At 44.7% G+C, this 14,566-nt stretch overlaps 1 protein-coding gene across 5 annotated transcripts in view; it reads right to left on the reverse strand.

Annotated features, from left to right (window-relative positions):
- ENTPD8 (ectonucleoside triphosphate diphosphohydrolase 8) overlaps positions 1–14,566 on the reverse strand; it is a 185,284-nt gene that overhangs the window by 19,297 nt on the left and 151,421 nt on the right. For all 5 annotated transcript variants that reach the window (XR_003858122.1, XM_029611575.1, XM_029611576.1 and 2 more), the window contains 2 exons: positions 9,444–9,674; positions 4,256–4,522 (listed from right to left, as the gene is read on the reverse strand). Coding sequence is in view for 4 of the 5 variants with exons in the window: in XM_029611575.1 (XP_029467435.1) it covers positions 4,256–4,522; positions 9,444–9,674 (498 nt within the window). In the remaining variant the exon portion in view is untranslated. The remainder of the gene's footprint in view (positions 1–4,255; positions 4,523–9,443; positions 9,675–14,566) is intronic.

Genomic DNA, 14,566 nt, shown 5'->3' on the forward strand with positions numbered 1-14,566 from the left:
AGAAATACCTACAGTACCTGCATGTAAACCGGTGTGATCTCAATTGAGATCGAATGTCGGTATATAAAAACAATAAATAAATAAAAAATGTAATGCAGCGCTCCCTCTCTCCTCCACCTCCCTGTTACAGATTCTGACATTTATAGCAAATGTACATGCTCTATGGGCACTTTAGTGCACCAATTTTGGAAGCTGGTGGGTCAGTATATCTTTCAGGTTACAGATTATGCCTTCCTTTCCAGGTTGATGTGATGCTTTTGATAATTTGCGGGGGGTATCTCTGGGTAAAAGATTCCTCCAATTATGGATAAGGAACGTTTTGCTGTTGGCGAAAAAAGCTATTTTGCAACATTGGGTAGGGGAGGTGCCCCCTACTTTTACACATTGGAGGAATCTCATTCACATTCTGTGCCTGAATGAAATATATGTTGACAAAGTTGATCTGACTAGGAAACGTAAGGTCTTTTTACTCATTTGGGAACCATTTTTGCAAACTTTGTCCCATAAAGCTTAAAGTGTAAAACTCAATGCTTATTGATTATCCTTTCTATCACCTTTATTGGATAACATTTTGATGGGAGATGGGGAAGGGGGGGGGGGATTGATAATGTGGGATGGCTGTTTGGGGTCTGGTACACGCTTGGTATACAGACTTTGGAAAGTATGTGCCAATATGTCTGATCCTGTTTTACTAATGTGCTTTTCTGAATGTACCTGTTTGTTGAAAATCTTTAATAAAACATTTAAACATACTGAAAACATCAGCAAAAGCTGCATACAGTGAGGGGAGGTCCGGGAGGTCAGAGATCTGAGACCGGGCTAGGATAACCAGTGGCACAACCTGGCAGAGACAACGTTGTTGACAGGGAATCCCCTAACGGGCAATCTGTAGGATTTCCCAATCTAAGATGGGTTGTGAAGCATGTGCCAGGGCAAGCCCAAGATGATGGGGTTGGCCACCTTAGATAAGATGTAAAAGGAGATACTCTCCCAGTGCAAGAGTCCCGTCTGGAGAGTAATAGGAATGGTAGCCACTGATAAGCGGCCAGAGAGAGGTTTGCCATATACTGAAGAGATAGTCATTGTTTTGTCTAAGGGTGCCATAGGAAGGTTATGTTGGCAGACCAAAACTGCATCTATAATCCAAAAAGGCCTCGGTTTGCACCTTGGTATCCTGGAAAAGGAGGCAAACTGGTACCAGTAGCTGAGGAGAGGTTGATGGCTGGCGTAGGGTTGCCAATCAGACCAACCCTAGACTCTGAAGTTTCTTGCCTTTTCCAGGCAACAGCTGGTGAAATGCCCCTGGGCAGAGGTTGAACCACTGTGCCTCTGTTTCTCTTCCTTAGAGAGGCAGGATATCCCAAGTGCATGGGCTCCTGTGAAGAAGAAGCAGCAGCCGGTGCATCTGGTATGGTGACCAAAGGCCGCTGGAACCTGGGTGCCAGTCTGAAATGCCAACAGAATGCTTCCCTCTCACAGGCTTGCCCCTGGAATCAGAGGTCTATCTGTATGGCCAGGGCAATGAGGTCTTCTAATGTGGGTGACAAGTCCCGACCCTCTAGATCATCTTTTATATGCTTCATTAGCCCTTCCAAAAGATGGTTGTCAGGTTGTCTTTGACCCAACGGAGTTCTGAAGCCAGAGTGCAGAATTGAATGGCATAGTTGTCCACAGTGTGACTATCCTGCCTGAAGTGGAGCAGCACTGTAGCTGCAGATGAGGCCCAACCAGATTCATAAAAAACCTGTCAGAACTGGCAGAGAAAATTGTCCAGGCTTCCCATCAGGGGATCATCATGTACCCATTTGGGTTGCCAAGCCTTGAAGGATACTGGTCATGTTATTGAGATGGACTTGCTGTTGCTGGACCTGGAGGGACAACCCTGAGTTAGCCTGAGCTGGGGATGAGTCCACCAAGCTCATGGCCTCAGCAAACTATCCTGGACGTGAGCCCTGGGGCTGTAGCATGGTTGATGCAGCCTAGCAGGTGAACCCGCTAGGCTCACACTGACAGATGATGGACTCGCTTTTACTGGGACTAGAACTGGAGCTTCACCTATACCAGCCCCGTTGCCTGCAGGTTGGAGCCTTTGGGTTGCAGAGGCCGGCAGGGCTTAGGCAAAAGTCCCATAAGGAGCGGTCAGACAAAGTTAATGTGCAGGCAGTGGTCAGGGCTGACAGCGAGCAATCAGTATTCGGGTCCAAGCTGGCATCAGGGCAAGCAGCAATCCAGAAGTGAAGTCAGAATCCATAGAATACTGACCAGGAATCAGGCAAAGAGAGACAAGACAGGGTGAGACAAAACACGAAGACGAGGAAAAGGCAGGGTGGACTGGGTAAGGCAGCAGAGAGGCAGGACAAGGCAGGAAAAAGGCAAGACAGCAGGACAACGAAGATAGACAAAATAATGAGGCAAGGCAAGACAATGAGGCATGGAAGGGAGGAACTGCAAGGCAGGAAGACCTGTTGCTGAGGTGGCATTTTAGTGCATCACTGAAGTTTAAATACCCGGGCCCATAATGTCATCCTTGGGTGCTGACTCCTGGTTTTCTGTCGAAGTGCCTATTAAGGAGTAGAGCATGTGTGCATGCATGCCTAGGAACCGCTGAAGAATAAAGCAACATGGTGGCGGCATCCACATTGGCAGAGCACCCTGGACTGAGTGAGAGTCAGCCGTGGAATGACTGCCGTAGTTGACAGACAATAACACTGTAAATTTAGTAAAAGGGATGAACTTTTTGTAATAAATTGTTGAAGGTATCATTCATCAAATAATCATTAATGTGGCAATTTTCACACTCGACTTAGTACCATTAGCTCTGCAAAGCACATTTTGAAAATCCAGCTGGTGGAGGACAGTGGGTCCATTGTACCCATGTACATTTGCATCTGCTTCGAAGTTGGTACAAGTGTACCCTCTCTCTGCCCCAATGCTCCTTTTGAGAAACAGGTAAAAGTACCTGTGAGGGTACTTTTACTCACAGACAAGGGTTTTCAGTGGGGCTTTTCCCATGGGTAAACTAGCTCTTTGCTTGCAGGAAAATAAAATAGTGAGTGGAATGGAATGATTAAACGATAATCAGTTGTTTACTCTTTCAAAAAGTATAAAGACTAGGAAACACACAATGAAGTTAGTAGGTAATACATTTAAAACTAATAAGAGAAAATATTTTTTTACTCAATGCATAATTAAGATCTGGAATTCATTCCCAGAGGATGTGGTAAAAGCTATTAATATAGTTGCGTTTAGGAATAGTTTGGACAAGCTCCTGGAGGAAAAGTCCATAAACCATTATTAAGGTGGAATTGCACTTATCCACTGCTGAATTCTTGGGATAAGCATCTTGGAATCTATCTACCCCTTGGAATCCTGTCAGGTACTTGTGACCTGGATTGGTCATTGTTGCAAACAGGATACTGGGCTTAATGTATCCTTGGTCTGACTTAGTATGGCAAATCTTATGTTCTTATGAAAATGTTGCAAAATGACCCTCTAAACACTCTGGGTAATTGAAAGTATAAGAATGAACTCAGTAGGGTTGAGCAGAACTTGAGTATCCCCAGTTTGCACTGATGAGTTTGTCGCAAAGGAATCCTCGCAACCCAACCACCCCCAGTCTGCATGTACCCAGTTACAGCTATAACTGCTCATAGAGGAGGAGTACAAGAAATTCTAAAAAATATAGGGCCCAATATTCAAAATTAAACATTTAAGTTAATTGAATAAGACTTATCTGGTTAACTTAAATGGGATATGCAGCAGCACAGCTATGCTGTGGGATATCCATGTTTAAGTTTCTATTTAGCCGACTAAGTTATATCCGGCTAAGTTAGATCTGCGCTATAGCAGGACTAACTTATCCGATTAACCTAACAGGATAAGTCTGAATATCAGCACTTATCCGATTAAGTTAACTGGATAAGCAGCATAGCCCCAATCTGCCTTTTTCCCCACCCATTGACTATACGGCTATCTACTTAGCTGGATAAGTGACTTATTTGGCTAAGTGGCAGCTGCTGATCATAGCCAGATATTCTGCAGCCACCAATTAGCTGGAAAAGTCCCATTTATCTGGCTAAGCAGTGTTTCAATATTGGCCTCAAACTGTATTCTTCTAATCACTGTATAAGAATAACAGCACTTTTTAAAGATATGGAACAGCATTCAAATTCATGTTTAGTCTTTGATAGAAAGAAACTCTCCTAGGAATTAGTCATATGCCTTGGAAAAAGATAGAGTAAAGGAAATATCTTACATAAAACTGGCCATGCACAGGGGGCTGGTAGACTCCATTGAATGTGCATGTCTTGTTTGAGCCACATGCTGAGAAATTGAAGAGTTTGCTGATTGCGTTCTTGCATTCTGCTGGATTTCCTATTCCATTCAGAGTAATGTTCTGTGTAAGATTGTATGACGTGGGTGCAGAGACACAGGGACTATTGTAAATGGAAGCCAAGGAAATATTTTCTTGATATCCTTTGGGGTAGCAAGAATAGCTGATGGAGCTGGAAAGTTTGCTCTCCTGGGGGGAACAAATATCATTATTAGCCAAGTCATGAGGAAATTGCAGAAAATGAGCTGGTGCACATTTCTCACCTGGAATGGCAATTAACTGTGCTTCATTTTACATAACTCAGCTAAGGCCAAACACCCCACTGTTTAAACAAGTACTGAGTTTGCCACATAGAAAGTAGAAGGGATGGGATCAGCCAACCTCTTCTGTCTGGGAATAATCCCCAGGCCTGCAGGAGGGAGAAGTAAGTACTGTATGTGAAATCTGGGGGCCTATACTGTGCTATATCAATTTTTGTCTACATGCCCTTTTCTTCTACATCAAAAGCAAATACTGTGAAACTTCACTGACTGGGTTTTAGGAGCTGGTTCAGGCTTTTGATCAAGTGCAGGCCTACAGTTTAAATCATGTCATAGTGGCATTCTCACTCTCCCTCTCTGCTGGATCATTTTTTCCCCTCTCCCCAGTGGTTGCTATATCACGTTCTCTCTCATCCTCATCATCAGAGGGGAATTTAGGTGTACAATGGGCCAAGAGGATGGCTATCAGTTCATCTTTATTAAGTAACTGTTCAATTAACTGAGTAATTTCAGACTTTAAAGCCTTATTCTGGGTACTATCTATCTTCTGCTGACTGGGTAGCAGGTAGACTAACACAGGAAATGTTATCACAGTTTTCTTGCTTCAGTTTATCTGTCCAAGCACTGAGATTTTGGGACAAGACTCCTGAAATATCTAGCAGGAGCCACATTAAGGCTGTGCTCTGCTTTTTCCTATCCTTGACAAATGTGGAGTTGATTATCTTATCCTCCACATCAGCCAAAGAATTTAAGTCTGCACGGCATTAGGACCCCAAGTGTTCTTCCCACATGCTGCTGCAATCTCCAAAAAGTACTTTCCCCTTGTTTCTACTGTTAATTCTACCTTACTGTCCTTTTGACTCTTAGCAAATGCCACTTTTTGTGACCTCATGATGCTAAAGTTAAATACACACACTATTCTGTGCCAATAAATTTTATTTATGTTTTATCCTGTTTTCTGCAGATTGCAAGAGTAATTATTATCAAACTACATGATACCAAAACAAATCTGCCCTTCACACTAAAAGATCAAGAAATACCCAAGCATATAAAGTGCAGGCTCATATAAACCTCAAATCTGGAATCCCATCCTTGTCGCCAAATGTAGTGGGTGGAAGGAATGAAGTACTTGCCTCACAGTCTGGATTACACAAATACACTAAGAAAACAATGGCACCTGCCTACAGCTTATGTGAAAATATGAAAAGCTATATTTTTTTCTGTTATAATATATGCAGCAAAACAGGTGCTTATGAAAACACCTGTGGACAATGACAAACAAAATAGATTATATATGCACAATGAGCAAAATAAGTTCTCTTTTCCCAACTAATGGGAAAAGATATATATATATATATACACACACATATATACATATACATACACACACACACACACACATACAAACAAACAAGGGGCTGTTATGACCGTCGGTCGTAGACGGCTGCGACCGCTATTACTCACTTCGTGCCTCACTGCCCTCTCTCCTCTGGGAACACTCGCAGCTGTGGCTAGTGACCTCTGTCCCTCATGGCTCCGTTTCAGGACTCCTCAGGGCGGCAAGGACGCCGCCGACTGCCATGTTTCTCCCGGACCTTTCTAAGCGCGTGCGCGCTCCATGGCCCTCCTTTAAGGATGCCAGGGCGGGAACCTCAGGGGCGTCTCCTCTTGATGACATCACTAGCCCTGGACTCTTAAGCATCATCGGGTCCTGGCTCTAATCGACTTAGCAATGAGTTCCCTCCCTGCTGAATCCTGCTGCATTCACTACAGACGTAGGTTCCTGCTTCTTACTTCCCGTGGCATGAGACACTCTTGGGTACCCATTCCTCAGGGGCCCTGCTCCTGTCTCTGGCTATCTGCTCCTCAGAGAACCCTGCGCCTCGGATGTGGTCTACCTTCCCCCACTCCTCAGGGGTAGCTTTAGGAACTACTCTGCTTGTGAGCCTCCACTTTGGTGTACTCCGCTCCGCGGATCACTGCCAAACTACGCTGCCCATGAGTCTCCACTACTGTGTACTCCGCTTTGCGGACCATTGCCATGCTACTCTGCTTCGTGGAGAACCAGCGCTGGTGTACCCCACTCCGTGGAGCTCTGCCATTGCTTGGGACCAGCTGTGCCCCCCGTTCCTCGGGTCTGCGCTTGTGGACTGTGATTGCTCGGCGCTTTCCCACTCCTCGAGCCAACGCCTTGTTACTGCTACTACATCTTGCTCCCTGCTCCTCAGGGTAGCATCCTGCCTATACTCCGAGACTGTACCACACTTCCCCACTCCTTGGGGTAGTGCTCCTTTGCATTGCCAGAGACTTCTGGGTTCCCTGTGGCTCGGGTAACCTACGTCATTCCTCCTGTGCAGTCCCTCTCTCTGTGGCTCCACCCCCCCCCCCCCCCCCCCCCGGGGTTGCCCTCTCTGCACTCCCCGCTCCCCGGGGCCTGTTCTGCACTCCACCACTAGGGGGATCCTATCTGGCTCATTTCTCCCACAGCCCAGTCTCCTACTCTCTTCTTACTCGCTGGCTGTGTTATCGATAGCTCTGACCTCACCTCCCGATGGTGAGGTTCAACGGGGCTCTTCCCCGGGGGCAGTACTACCTCTCACCTTGGAGCAAGGGCCCACTAACCTACGAATCCCAACAGGGCTATGTGTGTACTGTATAAATTGCTCAAAAAATGTTATATCAAACAACCCCAATAGGAAAAAAGCATTCATGTTAAATGTTAAAATTAAAAAGTGTTTTATTAGTAGGTTAGAAATTTAAAATGAATGAGCAGTTCCTAAATAAATTGTTTCTATTTCCCTAAATATATAAATATACAATATGGTCATAGGCTAGTCATTTTTCTTTACATACATACTCCACTAAAAGAGGCTTTTTCTTGGCCTCATGAGAGAAGATGTCTTTTTACAAATTTACTGACACACTTTTTCCATTTCACTACAGATTTGTACTGTGTTCTGTGCCAGGGGTCCCCCCTGAGGAAGCCTTCACTGACAAAACAAGGGCCTTGTTGGGGATTTTCCATCAGACCCAGGAAATGACACATTACAGTTTATACAAATATTTTCTATTGTATGGGGATTTTCCATCAGACCCAGGAAATGACACGTTACAGTTTAAGAATATTTTTTCTATTGTGTAAATGATAGTGTATGAGTGTAGATGTGCACTTTAGCTAGTGAGTGTTTGTGAGCACATTTGTGTGCATTTGTGATCAGTAAGGTCTTTAGCATAGAACTCTGGTGATATTTGTGCCAAAGTAACTTAATATATAATTATACAATATATACACAATTTCATGTTTGTAAACGTGCATTTGCTCAGCTCATTGTCTATTTATGTATTTAGAGAAATAGAAACAATTTAGGAACTGCTCATTATTTACTATATCATTTATTATACCCATCCTCCTCCCCCACATTCCTAAATCCTTTCCTTCCCTCACTCCCTCAGTCCTATCTCATCCACATCCAACTTGTCTTGCCTAATCCCTCCCACCTCCTAGTATGAATGTATCTAACATGCAAACCACCAATTTTACCTTTGCTCACTTCCTTGTAAATTGTTCTAAGTTATATTGTAGCTTAAAACAATAGGGATATGAATCGTTTTTTGACGATTTAAAATATCGTCCGATATATTTTAAATCGTCAAAAATCGTTAGAGGCGATATTTAATAGGAATTCCCCCGATTTATCGTCAAAAATCGTAAATCGGGGGAAGGGGGAAGGGGGAGGGCGGGAAAACCGGCACACTAAAACATCCCTAAAACCCACCCTGACCCTTTAAGGTAGTGCCGGCGCCATTTTGCTTCCTGTCCCCCCGACGTCACGAGCGTAGGAGATCGCTCCCGGACCCCCGTGGACTTTTGGCCAGCTTGGGGGGCCTCCTGACCCCCACAAGACTTGCCAAAAGTCCAGCGGGGATCCGGGAACGACCTCCTGCACTCGAATCGTGTTGCCGTACGGCCGGCGCCATTTTGCAATATGGCCGGCACCATTTTCCGTACGGAAAAATGATTCGCGGTAGGAGATCGCTCCCGGACCCCTGCTGGACCCCCAGGGACTTTTGGCCAGCTTGGGGGGGCCTCCTGACCCCCACAAGACTTGCCAAAAGTCCAGCAGGGGTCCAGAACGACCTCCTGCAGTCGAATCGTGTTGCCGTACGGCCGGCGCCATTTTGCGCAAAATGGCGCCGGCCGTATGTACTCTACATATATAGGCTAATGTGCTCTGCTGAGACTCAGATAATTACTGCATCTCCGATTCTTAGGAAGAATTCACTTGGGAGATACACTCAAATGAATCTGCAGTTTTTCTGAAAGGTGCATTCAAGCAATGGAGTTAAGTGATATTTTTGTCATCAGGGGTAAAGTTATTCACCAACAGAAACATTCTAATGCAGGGCCAGTGTAAGGGTATTAGGTGTCCTAGGTAAACCTTCTGCCTTGTGCCCTCCCCCCGCCAGTCCTGCCCTGGCCCCAACCTCATTTGTTGAGGCGCTGCTCGTGGCCCGCCGAGTGTGTGCTTTTCTCGGCCACAAGCAGGATGGGCACTGCTTGCAGCCAGCCGAATCTCTAGTCCTCTCTGCTGCAAGCAGGATAGGCTCCGCTCGCAGCCCCACATGGCTGCTGTTTGGCGCCCCCTAATGGTTTGCGCCCTAGGCGATCGCCTCGTTTGCCTAATAGAATGCACCAGTCCCGTTCTAATGGGCCCTTCTGACAGATATCAGCAAGTCAGTATGGCACTCACTTTTAGATCACTGGTTGAACCATGGACTAGAATCTGTGGACATGGAAAAAGCATTGTCAGCGTAATCATACACATGGGCAATTTGATAAAAATTTATACCTCAATAAGGTTTGCCAGAAGCATCTTCAGGGCTTGATCTTGTCCATAGCAGAGATAGCTGTGTGTATAGATCGTGTAGTCATTACCGTACAGTCTAAAGAACATTTCAGTGTTTTTGTCTTCAATGGAAACACTGGGCTGGAAGGTTATTTGAGTGGATGCTCCCCCGAGATCCATAGCCCCCAGAATCTGATCTGAATTTGGATGTATCCATTCCCCTGCGAAAGAATACTGAAAGAATGCAAATTTTGAAAAAGAAAGTAAAGGGATTAGCTAGAGAAACCCATATGCTATAGATATTTGACAGTGAATTTTCGGTAACAATTCATTTATGCCCAAATTTTAAGAGCTTTGTGCGTGTAAAAAATGGAGGTTATGTGCATGGCCAAGCCCTGCACGCGCCTCGCACATTTTGGAAAGGACCCAGTCATGCGCGAAACCTCCGTAACGAGCAAATGTGCCGGGGCAAGTAAAAGGGGCGGGCGGGGGCCCCGGTGGATGGGCTAGGACAGCGCCATTAGATGCTGTCCCAGGGAAGCACATGCTGGAGGAGCAGTAAGTAGTGAAACAAACAAAAGGGGTTAGTGAAGTTCCCTCCCAATCTGCTCCTTAGAGTGGACTGGGAGGGAACTGGAAAAAAGGCTGATTGCATCGCCATGCTTCATTGAAAATGTACATCCCTGTGTGCACGAATGGGGCACCCGCCCGCACATGCATGCACCGATTATAAAATCGGGCGCTCATGTGCGCGCAGATATCATTTTAGAACATACGCAAGGCGACGTGCATATGTTATAAAATCAGCGTGTCCATGTGCGCATGCATGCTCCTTTTAAAATTGACCCCTTACAGCATCTCTGATAGATTTTGAATTAATATTATCCATTTGATTAACCAAAGTAATATCTCCAAAATGGATGTACAATATTTTTGAATTTGCATTGTAGCAAAATTCAGCTCTTAATTGTTATGATTCACATGCTGGAAAAGGAATTTGAACTACACCCATCTCTGTCCAAAATTAGCAAAATATCAATCAATCATTTCCAAACCACAATTTTATATTTAAATGGCTTCAACAAAGTATCAATAAGTATCAGAACTTGCACATGTGAGAGTTGCATTCTTGTACCAGTGTCTCACCGTCCCAGTTCCCACCTATATCTTGACATGCCTCTTCTCTAATCTTGTTGACACGCCTCTCTGATGCTCCAGCCTGCTGGCTGGGGAGGGTGTGGCGCGGGTGCACATGTGTGTGTGGTGGTGGATGTGTATATGTGTGTGCGGTGGATGTGCATGTGTGTGTGCTTGTTTGGGGGTGTATGTGCGTGTGTAGGGTGTGGGTGTGCACAGCAGGAGCTTAGGGGGTAGAGGTGTCTTGAGGGAGGAATGTGCATTTGTATCCCCTCTCCTTACTAGGGATGTGAATCGTGTGCCCGATCGTTTTAACGATCGGGTTCGGCTGGGGGAAATCTGATTGTTAGAGTTGTGACTTGGAATCGGTTCTGATTCCAATTCACATCACTAATTTTTTTTAGTGAGGCCCGCGCCGATAAAAAAAAAACCCACCCTAACCCTTTAAAATTACCCCCTTAGCCTCCCCCACTCTCCCGACCCCCCCCCCCAAAACTTTACACATACCTGGTGGTCCAGGGGGGCCATGGGAGCGATCTCCCGTTCCCAGGCCATCAGCTGCGCTAAAAAAAAATGGCGCCGATGGCCCTTTGCCCTTACCATGTGACAGGGCAAAGGTAGCACCGGCGCCATTTTGAATATATTATAAATACGGCCTGAGTGCAGGAGATCGCTCCCGGACCCCCGCTGGACCCCCAGGGACTTTTGGCCAGCTTGGGGGGGCCTCCTGACCCCCACAAGACTTGCCAAAAGTCCAGCGGGGTCCGGTAGCGCCGGCACCATTTTGAATACTGGCAATACGGCCCGAGTGCAGGAGGTCGCTCCCGGACCCCCACTGGACTTTTGGCAAGTCTTGTGATGTCAAGAAGGGGATGGGATTTCTGGAATGACATGAAAGTAGCCAGAAACATTGCATTATAGGACGCCACTATGCAATGGTGGAGTCAGCGTTATTTATGTTGTCCAAGTAAGGTATGCTTTCAAGTAAGATATGCTTTTGTCTTTGTATGGAGATTTTTAGAGGTATTTATTTTCTGTCTTTGATGTTTGTTTTCGGGGGGGGGGGGGGGGGGGTTTAGGGACAACATTGTTGGGCTATTTTGTTCACTGCTTACCTTTTTATGAGGCCTTCCACCCCAGATGAAAAAAATGTGATGAGTGAGGCTTATCATCGTTTACCTGTTTGAAGAGGTTGTTTTATCTTTGAAAAAGATTTGCACTGATATTGAAAGGTTTTGGTGGCTGTTTTTTCAGCTTGGGATTTTGAATGCTGTGAACACTTTTTTGAAGACATTTTACTTTGGAAGAGTGTTTCAAAAGACATTTTTATCTCTCCGACTGATCAGCTAGATAGTTTCTCGGCTTTTCAAGTGATATTTCATATTTTGGACAGAAGTTATCGGTCTAAATGGCAAAGCAGAAATATTTGAAGTTGTATGAGACTAAATTCTAGAATTTAGAAGCATAATTCAGGGGTGGTCTGGGGGCAAGTGGGTGGCATTTCAGGGCAGGCCAGAGTTAGCCACTTAACCAATGTGGCTAACTCTGGTTGAGCCATAGGGCTGTCCTAAAGTTGGCTGGATATACTTCTCCGGCTAACTTTAAGATAGCCGAGGATATTCAGCGGCACAGCCATGCCGTTGAATACCCCTGTTAAGTTAGCCAGATAATTATAACTGGCTAACTTACCTAGCCCTTCACAGCTGAATATTGGTCCCAAGGTTTTTTTTTATTTTTTTCAGTTTTGTGCTGTTTGTTTATTGTCTTTTTATGGTGTTCTGCTTGTTTGGACCCTTCTGTGTGTTTATAAATTAAAGGTTTCATGCAATTGTTTCTCTATTTTTGTATATTATTGCATTGTATATTTTTCTAGATATGATTAAAAAATGTTGACAGTATTTTAAAACAGGCATGCAGGCACCCGTCTATGTGTGTATGTGCGTGCAAGTGTACATATGCAGGAATTTTAAATCGTGCATGCAATTTCATGCATATGATTTACAATACACCCATTGTGCATATGTGTGCCCCTAATTTTAAGCAGTTACATGAGCAAACATAGTTTGTGTATGTTCCTTAGGACTTTGTTGGCTTTAATGCGTGCAAGTAAGCTGACTTGTGTGCTGAGTGAAAAAGTGCTTTCTGGAATTTGTGTTAAATCTGCAGGCTATTAGTTTCACGGAGTCCCCTTGTTTTAGTATTTTTTGAGAGAGTAAATACGCATATTTTATTAACCTATTCCAGCCCACTCATGATTTCATAAACTTTTATCTCCTCTCAATCGTCTCTTTTCCAAGCTGAAGACCCTAACCTGAGTAGCCCCTCATTTGAGGGGAGCAGTTCTATGCCCTTTATCATTTTGTTACCCTCCTCTGCTCATTTTCTAGTTCTGCTACATTTAGTTCCACTATGAACAGAACTGCACACAATACTCAAAGGTGCGTGTGCACGATGGATCAATAAAAAGGCAGTATGATATTTCCCATTCGTTTTTGGATCATACCTAACATTGTATTTGCTTTTTGACTGCTGCTGCACACTGAGCTGAGGATTTCAATGTATTGTCCAATGTCCACAAGGATGGTGACTCCAAATACTGAACCTAGCTACCTGTAGTTGGGATTATTTTTCCTTATGTGCATACTTTGTAGTTTTCCACATTAAATTCCATCTGCCATTCAGATTCCCAGTCTCATAGTCCTCACATTCTACTGCTGTATTAACAACCTTGAATAATTTTGAATCATCTGAAAATTTGATCACCTCACTCATTATTCCCTTTTCCAAATCATTTATGAATAGTTAAACGGCACAGGTACCAATAACAATCCTTGTGGTACTTCATTAATTACTTTTCTCCATTTGGAAAATTGACCATTTAGTCCCAACTTCTGTTTCCAGTCTTCTTATCAGTTACCAATTGGTAATAGATTTACACCCTCTGCCGTGAACTTAAGGACCAGTAAGACCTCACTGGATGCCACCAGAAACACAACACTTTCCAAGGTTCGGGCCCCTCTTTTGGGGTGAACTCATTTCAGGGCACCCTGCCCATCACAAAGAAAAGATAATTCTCCCTGGGGCTCTCACTGGCTTTTCCGGGATCATTTTCATTATCGCACTGGATGTCTTTCAGCAATCTTATCTGCCACTCTGGGTTTGGAGATATAAACCTGACTCCCTTTCAATCAACCGAGGGCCATGAAGGCCATCTCCCCTCAGTTTCAAAAGGCACTTGCCTATCTCTTAGGACTGACTGATCCATGTTCAAGCACTACTGACACAGAACCCTTCTCCACTTTGGCCTTCAAAGTTCTCATTTGAATATTTGCTACTACCACCAAGATCTGCACCTGTGGCAGCTCACCTGGGTCCAACCACAAGCTTCCACATCAAGCTCAGCAGCCCTTCTACTCTTCTCAGCTTAACTCCCATTGCTGTTATGGCCAGTAATGGCTGGGTATGGGCCCAACGCTCAAGCGTCAACATTTTCAAGGATACGTGATACGGCAAGTGTGTCATTACACACTCTTTACTGGATTCCAATTTCCATGGCAACAATCCTGCTGTCCATATCAAACACCTTTTCTGGGGGTCTGCACTTACTGGAAATTATTTTCATGGGAAATAATTACAATCTACAATCCCTATCATGAATGGGGTTCAGTGGGTTACCTACACATGCTGATCCATTCAATGTGCAGCTCCAAACATTAAAGGGCATCACAGACCTGTTGTTGCTCAGTCTCATGTGGCTGATCGCCACTTATCCCAAGAAGTTAGACACCAACCACTGGGGGGAGGAGGGGGGGTTACATAATAGTTAGCATGGAGAAGTCTTGTTTGTTATCAAAATTAACCAGACAAATCACTTCACTAAGAATGGCAATGCACCACCACCCTCAGAAGCAAGAAAGCTATCAATCTGTCAATCCTTTCTGTGTCCGGGGCCAGGTTTCCAGTGTTGAGTCAAATTAAGCCACAAGTTC

The sequence above is a fragment of the Rhinatrema bivittatum genome, chromosome 8 (genome assembly GCF_901001135.1).
Source record: "Rhinatrema bivittatum chromosome 8, aRhiBiv1.1, whole genome shotgun sequence".
Classification (NCBI taxonomy): Eukaryota; Metazoa; Chordata; class Amphibia; order Gymnophiona; family Rhinatrematidae; genus Rhinatrema; species Rhinatrema bivittatum.